The following is a 10,705-nucleotide window of genomic DNA, read 5'->3' as shown; positions in this document are numbered from 1 at the left end:
TAATTCCTAATTAATCCATTAATCACCAATTAAATCAATAATTACACCCCCAAAAATACCCTAGGGCCGGCCACTCTTTCTTCCAAAGAGAGCCGGTCATGCTCTATAAATAGGACTCCATTTTCTCTAAAAAGTTAGTTCCAACACTCTTGCAAAACTCCCAAAAAGCTCTCTAAACACTTTTCTCTCTAAATTCTAACTTTGGCATCGAAGGTTCTTCGGCCAAAGCCCCCCCCATTCATCATGGGCGCGTGAGGCTTTTGGCCTTAACCAAAGGTGTTAGTTGTTTTGTAGGTGCAATTTTGTCCAAGATCAAAGAGGAAGAAATTTGCATCCACAATTCTCATTCCATATACACAAATAAAGCTGGTTAAAAATGATATTACATCGTGATTAATATACAGCTTATATCAGTTTATTAGATCCGCACGTTTAATTTTGATTAAAACTTTGTAACCAGTTTTATTGTATAATATATATTCCCAAGCTAGTTTGATAAGAACATCGGTTCACATGGTTGTGAAACTTCGAAATCGCTTAATTTTAATAAATAAGACTGCAATCTGACCGTATGTTTGAGGCTTTGGGCATCTTCTCCCTGCCTACACAAACCAGGATTTGGATTTTTTAAAAAGTTCATGTTGTTTAACCTTTTCGTAATGAATATTGTAGTATAATAAAATCCCAAGTTAAGTTCTTTCCACGAAAAAAAGAAAACATTTTGAAGTGGATTTGTAACTTGAGTGATTTAGAATACTTATTAATACATTTGTGGTTCTAGGTTCGATCGTGCCCTCCTCTAATATCGCAAAACAGTAGTTTACATATTTATAAGTTCCGATTTTGTAGGTCGCCAGCTGATTTCATACATATTGGAATGAAGGTTCCAAATAGATTTTTGTACACAAGGCAAGCAGATAAAATTACAAGTTTTTAGTCCTACAAACGTTGCCCCTTCTCCTCCCGCACTTGAATCCCAATTAGAATTCTCCTTCTTTCCTCACTTCGGGGAAAAAGACTGTCAAAAAACAACCAAAACAATTAGATATGTTAACCCTAATTAAGAAAACCCTAAACATGTTCTCAAATTAGTTTAAATCAATTTATAATGTACTAATTGCACTTACAGCAAAAATGGTGGCATGGCCGGGATCGGCGAGGTGAGCGAAGAGGTTGTCAATGGGGCCAGTCCCAGTGTAAATGTGTTGGAACCAAGCTCCCATCACAGCCAACATAGCCAGCCTTCCGTTCTTGATCTCCTTTGTCCTCAACTCCTTGATCTTCTCAGGCGAGCCGCTTCCCCATCCAAGTGGGTCGAACCAGAGCCCTCCCGGGTACCCAACATCTGTCCCGGTGAGCTTGTTGTTGGGGAAGATTGGATCTGTGTTAACAGACCCGGGCTTGAGGATGTCCGCCCATCTCCTTCCCTCGGCCCACCCGATCAAAACAAGCTCAACGACGAAGAGAGTGGTGGTGTCTGTGAAGTACTCTTGCTCTCCGGCTGTGTACCATGATGGGGTGTTTAGAATGCCAATTTTGGTCAAGAATTCGGGGATGAAGATTCCGGCTGCGCCGAGCATTGCCCATCTGCAGTGTACAAGCTCCGCTTGCTGGTTCCATTTCAGGCTGTCTGGGTCAGATGCTGTAATTACAATTTAATAAACATTATTAGTTACAGATTTCATCAGCATTTAGAGATCATGTGAGAATTAGGGTTAGGGTTTAGTAACACTGGTGTTTAACTTACAAAGACCAAGCGGATCAAAGCCAAAGTCTCCTGGGAGGCTGCATTATTATAGCATAATTAACACGTAATCAGAAACTAGCAAAGAAGATGTAGACTATATAAAGAAACATATAGAGTATTATTTTTAGAGTTCACATGTTAGTAACAAAAAAGACAAACAGTCGGATCAGAGAACATTTATATGTAGGTATACGAAACATTTTGGACAGACCTTCCATCGAGCCATGGTGGAGGGGTGCTTCCCGGAAACCACAGAGGTCTATCAGGGTCAGCAGCAGCAGCACGTACTGTAAAAGATGACGATGATCCGGTGGGTGCTGTGAAGCTTCTCACTCTCAGCTTCCTTCCACCAAAGAAAGAAGCCTTGGTCGCTGCCAAAGTAGCCCCACCCTTCTGGGAGCTGCAGTATAATCCATATCCTTGTTGTATCAATTAAGCAAACGTGACTAAAAACAAAGCTCCAAATTTTTACTAAACCATGCAAGAGCAAGTAATTAACGACAACATGAATTAAGTTAATTAATTACTAATTACCGTGAAGATACGGCGAAGGTTGCAATGGCGGAAGAGGAAGCCCAAGCGGAGGCCATTTTGTGAGACTTTAACCAAACTTTGCTGCTTATTTGATCTATGAAATTGTATGGGGTTTGGATGTTTGGGGAGAGAGACGCAAACGAGTTAATGTAAGGAATCGAAGGGGCTTATCTTGTAGGATAGGAGAGTGGTGTCCGATTGGCTTTTGGATTGCCATGTGGCATGCAGAATCTGAAAGTGGGCCCCTTCATTCCCTCCACCTCCAGTTGTTGAGCTTACCTGTTAAAATCACAAACTGGTGGTTTACATTACAAGTCAGAGTCACCAATATATCTGAGAACGGGTTGCAACCAATGATGGCATCGTATAAGGAGGCCAAGCAGATATCTGATATTCTCACATAAGGTAATGTTTGTTACCCAGTTTAATGTGTATGAAACACGTATAACATTAACACAAGCTTGAAGCCATTGATTATCCACAGTTCTCGAACAGACATAACAACGACGCCTGGTAGCCGTATTAGGCCATATTTCACCAGACTAGATTGTACTCAAATACATTGGCTTGTATTGCAATGTGTTGGAGAAGTTATCTTCGGTCTTCTTCTTGGCAAATTCTTGATGTAGTGCATTGAGATTTGAAGCACATCCCTCTTACAAGCCGGTTTTTGGGAATGAGTGCTATCCATAGACTAATGGGAGGGTGTCCAAAAGCTTAGTGCACAATTACATTTCGGAGTTTAGAATTTGTAATGATTTCTATGAGTCTATAATGTTAGGGTTTGTGATAGTATTTGCTTCCGGTGTTAGCCAAGCACTGAGGGAAGGCTAGGGTAATGATTCAGAATCAGGATAGGTCGAAGTTAGATTGCCATAACGGAATCGGGTCGTTTAAGAAGGCCCAACTTTAATTGGGCTCAACTGTACGGACATTTAAGAGAGAAACTTATTAGCCTGAGACCTTCTATCACATGAAGCCCGGTTGAGTTTTTTTGGGTCAGGAGGAACTTATTCAGTTCAAGTGGGCTTCCTGGGTTATTTCAAGAAAAAAGCCCAATCATAACTTTGGAAGGACTTTAAATACTAGAAGAGGAGCTACTTTTACAAATTTGATAGCCTTGTTATCATGAAGCAGCTGTAAAAATCATAAGGGAAAGAGTGTTGGTTACTCAAAGTAATCAGCAGAAAGCAGCAGCTGTGGGAAATCATTTGGGAAAGAAAAAAGGAAAAACTAAATACAACTCCAGCTAGATCAAACCCAAACATTCAATAATTTCTGCATACAAGTCAATATTTTGTGGATTAAAGCACAAAAGTTTTGACTTTTGACCCATATGTGAAAGGAAGGAGTAACTCCGGAAAATGGCTTCGCAATGATGAAAACTTTTCAATGATGCAAAGGATCAAAAGTTAAGGTGAGGATTTTTCTCTTCACTCAACTGCATCTTGGTTCAAATCCTCCTCTTTTCTTTATCTTGAACCAACAAGATACGCCAATCTCAGGATGCTTTACTCCTAACTCTGCAAGGTTCCGAGATGGAGCTTAACTTGAGTCACAAACTAGTAATCCATTCAGTCATTTCATCTTAGACTTCGCTACCTGACTTATCGGCACATGCAGCATTATGACTGAAGATCTGTAGGCCATAAAAAGCATAATTATCATGGGGCGCTCGCATTTTTTGGCTTTTCTAAAAAAAACTTAAGTTGGTAAAGACCCATCTGGCAAATCTTTCGCTCTACCTCCTCTTATTAACACCATAGAATGTCCCTACTAGCAGTGGCGAAGCCAGGAATTGACGGGGGGAGGGGCAAAGTCAAGTAGTGTCTATGAATTGCTTCACGATAATTAAGTGGACAATCAAGCATTCGACGTCTATGTCCAGGGTCTGCAGGAATATTAACCAATATTTCGTCAACCTAGTGGCCTCACTTTGTTGTGAATTACTCGGAATACTTGAAGAAGGACTTCTTGGAATATTTGAAGGAGGAGGAGGACCACTTGGAATATTTGAAGGGAAATGACTACCCGAAATGTTTGAAGGAGGATTTAAGCATTGTTTCTTATAGTATCGTTCCATTAGGGTGCGTTTGGTACGCGGGACGGGACGGGACGGAACGGGACGAGGCGTTCCGTCCCGCGTTTGGTGCGCCAAAAATGGGTGGAACGGGCTGTTCCACGGGACAGATTTTGGGTGTTTTTGCGTTCCACCTCCCCCCTGGAACGGGTTTGTTCCACGTATGTGGAACACAATGTTTTACCATTTTAAGACAAATATACCCCATGTCTTTTTCAAAAATGACACCTTCGTTCCGTCCCGTCCCGTCCCGTCCCGTTCCGTCCTGTCCCGTCCCGTCCCGTCTGCGTACCAAACGCACCCTTACGTAACTGTAAAATGGAGAGGAAAAAAAATTCTTACACTCTTAATTCTAGAGTAGACTATACTAATATGCATAATAATTAATCCAACTAACAATTCAATTAAGCTATACCAATAAGCGTACAAATTATTCAATTCAACTAATCATATGAATAATTGTATACATTATGTAATAATTCAATTAATTAATCAATAATCAAGAATTCAAATTTTAATTTTCAACCTAAAAAATAATTTTAATTTCATATCAATAATCATAGAATTAGATCAATAATCAATAACCATATTAGTGCAAAAATAACATTACAAATTACAAAAACTAAATACGTCCCCAACGAGATCTCATACTAAAAAATGCATCATGATAGATTTATTGTCAACTAGAGCAAAAACATCCGTATATGATTGAAACCATCCAATATTGAAATTGAACTATTTGATATGTGGACACTGGAGAGGAGACTAGTGTTGTGCTGGTGGGTGGTCTTCGATGGGGTGGGGTGGGGTGGGGATAAGGAATGGTTCTCTGTTTCAAATTTGAACCGTTTTGTTTTTGTTTTTTCAAAAAAAAAAAAATTGTGAAAACTATATATTAAAGAAGTGCACCAAACGCACCGTTTTACTAAAGGGTGTTTTCAAACCCGAGCCCTATGTAAAACACACCGTTTTACTTAAATGATAAACAGTCTTCTTCTTCCTTCTTCTAATTTGCAGAACCCCAGAACTCTGCAGCCCCGCTCCTCTTATCCTCCACCTTGTGCCCAGACTGGGTGGTCCTCGGAGGTCCTTATAGCATGTTATCTGGACTTTCAGGTGGTCCCGGGACCACCTAGGTCCCTTAATAGATCCGCCCGTGACTGAACCAGTGGGTTTTCCAACGAGGGGAGGGGTGGACCCAGAAATCCAGTCTTGTTTTCTGGCGAGGGGAGTGGCGGCCGCCACTCCTCGCCCTCACGTGGCTTCGCCACTGTTTGCAGCCCCGCTCCTTTTATCCTTCACCTTGTGCCCAGACTGGGTGGTCCTCGGAGGTCCTTATAGCATGTTATCTGGACTTTCGAGTGGTCCCGGGACCATCTAGGTCCCTTAATAGATCCGCCCTTGACTGAACCAGTGGGTTTTCTAGCGAGGGGAAGGGCGGACCCAGAAATCCAGTCCTGTTTTCCGACGAGGGGAGTGGCCGCCGCCACTCCTCGCCCTCACGTGGCTTCACCACTGCCTACTAGAGCGTCCAGTCCCTCAGATGCAGGCGAGAGGGAGGAATGCTTTCTTTCTTAAGTTTATTTACTAGAAGAGAAACCATCCTCATTTTCTTAATTTTATTCAGAGGAATAATGTTGCTTGTAATTAACAAAAACGGTAAAAGTTAAAATAACCATGTATATATTAGGATTACTGAGACATACTTATCCCAAAATTTACCCCATAAGATAAAGCAACCGACCAAGAAATCTAGGTTGGTGGAAAATGGTCCTTTTAAGGAAGCAAATGGTGGTTAGAAGATTTCAGAAACGTAATTAGTGATTGTTTTGAGGTCTACCAACAACATCAAACCATGTTTGATACATATAAAGGCATCGCAATAATCTTTATCTTCTTCTCCTTTACTTCATATCATTTCCTTTGGATTCCTTATCTATCATTTTGCCATGCAACCATGTGCTCGCTATTAGTATTGCAATTATGTCTGCCAAGGAAATTACAGTACAAAAACGGTGTCCTAATCATGTCTCACTGAGCAGTCATTGAGCATTACAGCATTACAAAATTACAAGTCTCTCCCCTGGGAGAAATATTCATAAGTATTAGAACAAAATTACGTAGTGTATTATTTTACGTGTTGGGTATTAAGGGTGAACGACGAGGTTGATATGCTTTAAGGTAATACTGTAACATAAATAAAGAAAAAATCGACATGTTCTAATTTGAGTGAAATAGTAACGTCACAAGTCCGATTATGTGTTCTATGTTAAGATTTCAAAGTCGGACCAACAACTTACTAGTACTACTAATAAGATTGATATTGTCTCAACTTAACCATTCAATACAAATTGTAGCACAGACCAACATGTGTTAATTTTATCAAAAAATGTCCTAATACAATTAGAAATGTAACTATTCAATACAAATTGTGGGTTTGACTACAATACTTATATGTATTAAGTACAATCATCATCTAGGCAATCAGAAGGTAGTTGCATTAAATACATATATTCACATGAATATAATTGACCCACATATGATAATTTTGTATTAATTATATGTAAGTATTGTAACCAATCTCATCAAGTGTAATTTGTTTTGTCAAATTTGTGTGATTGCATCCCTCAAACTTTCCGGTTACACCGAAAAATTACTTATCTCCGTGACAGACAAGTAGGGTCGATTCCTAAAGTTTGATTAGCATACAATTCTATATTTTCTCATCTCTCCTTTTCATTGTTTCTTAATTGCGGAGTCAACAAGCGACGACGCAGTCCTATGAATCATTGTGTATGTTTTTTTTCCTTTGACATGCGAGATAGAACGTAAAGAAGAACAAGTCCCAGTGAGTTTATTGTTCTGAAAGTACTAAATCATGCACATCTTGAAAAGCTCATTATATTATTATGTCAGTTTTTCTTCTTTTTTATGATGGTGCTTCTGTATTTATGTCCACACCAGTCATGATATGGTCACATGGTATCGGTTGTGAATTTAGGTTCAAGATTGTGATTTATTGGTGGGGGCAAATCTGATGCCAACAACAGAGAGTTTGTAGTTGGAGTGCACATCGCAGATTTGCAAAGGAATTGGGATTTATAGATGTCAAAGCGGTAAATAACATCATTCTCATGGCGGTAATCACTGCCTTATTGTTTTTGGACAGTGTTACTCACACACCTATTTTGACTTCTTACACACATTTTTCAATTTTTGCCCGTCCATTCTAATGAACTTAAGAAAATCAATGGCCACAAATTTACAAGAGTGTGTGGAAGGTAAAAATTAGTGTGTAAATATTACTACCCTTGTTTTTTGCTAGATCAACACTACTCTAGGGTTTCACCAGAAAATGGACTACTTTAGGGTTAATTTCTGATAATTTTTGGGGAAAATATTTCTTTATCATTATCACTTGGTTTCATAACGTGCTTCACCATTTTTTCGGTGTTCCTCGTCAAATTTCGGTATTTATTACCGTGTTTAATCTTCGGTAAACCCAATTCTTGTCTTGTAATTGCCTTTCTTCAACCCCTAACACCCTCCATATTCCATCTACTTCATAAGATCTCCCTTCTCACGCCGCACTCCAACAACCTTTGCTTAAGGCTACAAGTGGCAAATCTCTTTGGCCGTCTTATCTCAATCCTCCCCTCACTATCCCTTACATGACCGGCATGCCAGAATGTGGGGCCAACCGTGTTGAGGCTTAGCCCAAAGCGAGGGGGTGTTTAAGATGCCTCTTAACCCAATCTCCTTCTCCATTTTTGTGTTTTTGGTTCTTTTGGTAGGGGTTTGTGACTGTGGTTTGGATCTAGTGGTTCTTTTACGGTGCTTGGTTTGTTGTGACAAATCTGGTTGGTGATGTTCTCTTGTTGCGGGTTAGAAATTTTTTTGCTACAATGCCTTCGTTGAATTCAACGCGGTGTTAATTTTCTTAGGGCAGCTACCCTTATAGTTGTTGGCAAGGTGGTAGTGGCAGGGGCAGCGACACCAGTTGCATTCTGCCTTAGCAAGATAAGGATTAGGGTTCTCTTTTTCGTTTTTCATCTTTCTATTGAATGGGCTTATTGGTTATCCCCAATTTTTGTTGGACTATCTGATGTATTGTGTATTGGTTAATCTTCGCTCATTCAAAGAAATTTATGTTGATTTAACTTAAAAAAAGACACATAATTGAATACAACTAGTTAGATATAATTTTTGTTTTTAAGTATAAAATCTACCATTTCGGAAACACAGTGTCACACTATTGGGCTTATGCATGATAATCGTGCTTCACTAAATGAATGGAAAACAAATAATGATCATTAGTAGCCTTTCTTGTAAACTAACTGCATGATTCTGTCTCCTTTAAAACTTGTAAGTAGGTAGGTTGAGTCTGAAATATAAACATGACTACCTATGTCAACACTTATTTTACTAATATATCTGTCTATACGATTAAGTTTTAGCCATTGACATTGTAATTAAATAATGAGTGGGTGCTTAGCATGCCTTAATGCCGATTAAAAAAAATTATTACGAAGAAAGTCGTTTATATATACATATACACTTGAAATTAATAAAATTATCGCAAAGAAGCTTCAAGAAAGAAAATCTAAAAAGTTAGCTAGAAACCGTCCTATAAAGCTAAGGGACTGAGGAGTGACTGACTTGTCGATTCAAATATTGCTATGGGTCGATTAATCGAAAAGACATGTACGTACAGGACCAAATGAACTAAACCAGAAGGACTCGTGGTTTTGGGGTCACGTCATAATCTATTAGTAATCCGTTAGTGATGTTAACTTAAGATATGTTTGGGAAAATTATTGGGAAAATATGATATTTTTCTAAGAAGCGTGTAGATAATTAGACTGAGATGCGTGTATCTCTTTTTCTTTAAGGAGATTTAAGACCATTATGGTTTGACAAAAATCCACAAACCGGTGCAACAGTATATCTCTTAACATGTCTTTTCTAAAATATAATAGCTTGACTGAATCGTTGTGTGACTTAAACTTATCTGCACAAAAAGGAAGAGTCCAAAGCTACATCACACGAACACCCTTCTTTGTCTGGTAAGTAAAAATAGAAAAAATTGAGGAATGAAGAATAATTATAGTAGAGGAACTTGCTAGTGGGATAATGAATAAAAGGATGATGGATAAAGTGCTATTAATTATAGGATTACTATCACCCTTAGCGAATAAGGTAATAAACAAAAATTGACAAGAAAAAAGATTACAAGAGTTACAAAAGATGAAAGGCTAAAAGACTCCAATCTTAATTCCTTACATACAACAAATGATGACAACCATTTATTTTTGTCAAGAAACTTAAGATAATTAGATGCCGACCAAAACATCAGGGTTTTGTATGCATTATCTGTAGTGATGCAACCATTGCTTCTTGTACACCACCTAATCTCTGCCTCTTTATATCTATTAAGCTGATGAGAATATACGATCACATTGTGGGCTCTTTGGACGGCCGGTTACTTTCATAATGTTACATGTATGTTGCTCAATCGATCGATCGATCGCCGTAGTCAAGAGTCAACCTTATATTATAACAAACTAATCACACTCATTAGATAATAATTGGTGTGAGTACGTTGTATTGTAACCAAGTCAATTAAAAGAAAAATGAAGCAAACAAACTTGTTAGCTAAAACGGAGCTCTCAACCGTGACGTGCAGCCGGAACTCTGTAAAGGTGCATGCATATCTTACAACCCGAAGGGCCACTTTACCAGTGTTATCGTGCTTTTCTTCTTATTTTTATATGGGATTTGTGTGTTTTAGGTGCATGCCTTATGTTTGATCTTTGAGGTTAACTATTTTTCTAATCATTCTTTAAACTTTGCTTTCGAGTTTGGATTAGAAAGTCTGCCTATTTAATTGATTTATGTGAAATGACGTGGGGTTTTATGCTAACACACAAACAATTTTCAGATAGAGACGTGCATATATATATTTATTCCTATCGAGTCACAATTTGGAATGAATGTTGATGTTATATGCTAATTAACTTCTAGAAGCTGTTACATCAGAATAATATTAAAATTTTAATATAATTTAAAGCCAGGATAAGGAAGGAGTAAGTTGCATAGCTAGATCGGCAGATCGAACCCTAATATGTAATCTAGCTTGCCTAATCCTTCATGATACGGATCAAGTTGTCTTCCTTTCGCTTTTAATACTACTAGTCATTAATAAATCATCAATTTTCTAAAAAAAAAAAAACTTAGGGAACTCTAGTACCTAGCTATCTAAATTCTGCAAGAACTCAACAATACTGTTGAGCTCCTCGTTTTGAGTTTATCAAGTCGTCCAAGACTCTCCTCATCTAAGCTCT

The 10,705-nt window shown here is 38.5% G+C and overlaps 1 protein-coding gene across 1 annotated transcript; it reads right to left on the bottom strand.

Moving 5' to 3' along the window:
- Nucleotides 1–841: 841 nt before the first annotated feature.
- LOC103403170 (chlorophyll a-b binding protein, chloroplastic) lies at nt 842–3,047 on the bottom strand. Its single transcript, XM_008342001.4, has 5 exons — nt 2,282–3,047; nt 1,959–2,147; nt 1,748–1,785; nt 1,128–1,642; nt 842–1,018 (listed from the first exon to the last, which is right to left on the bottom strand). The coding sequence occupies exons 1-5, from the start codon at nt 2,335–2,337 to the stop codon at nt 1,001–1,003; spliced, it is 816 nt and encodes a 271-aa protein (XP_008340223.3). The 5' UTR covers nt 2,338–3,047; the 3' UTR covers nt 842–1,000.
- Between the last annotated feature and the right edge of the window lie 7,658 nt (nt 3,048–10,705).

Source organism: Malus domestica, chromosome 16, assembly GCF_042453785.1.
Source record: "Malus domestica chromosome 16, GDT2T_hap1".
Taxonomy (NCBI): Eukaryota; Viridiplantae; Streptophyta; class Magnoliopsida; order Rosales; family Rosaceae; genus Malus; species Malus domestica.
Note: the sequence above shows the minus strand (reverse complement) of the source record. Positions and strands in the feature narration are given on the sequence as shown.

Coding starts and splice junctions, on each gene's coding strand:
- LOC103403170 (XM_008342001.4), bottom strand. CDS start 2,337: ATGGCCTCCGCTTGGGCTTCCTCTTCCGCCATTGCAACCTTCGCCGTA. Junction 2,148..2,281: donor ACCTTCGCCGTATCTTCACG/GTAATTAGTAAT, acceptor ATTATACTGCAG/CTCCCAGAAGGGTGGGGCTA. Junction 1,643..1,747: donor CTTTGATCCGCTTGGTCTTT/GTAAGTTAAACA, acceptor TTGTAATTACAG/CATCTGACCCAGACAGCCTG.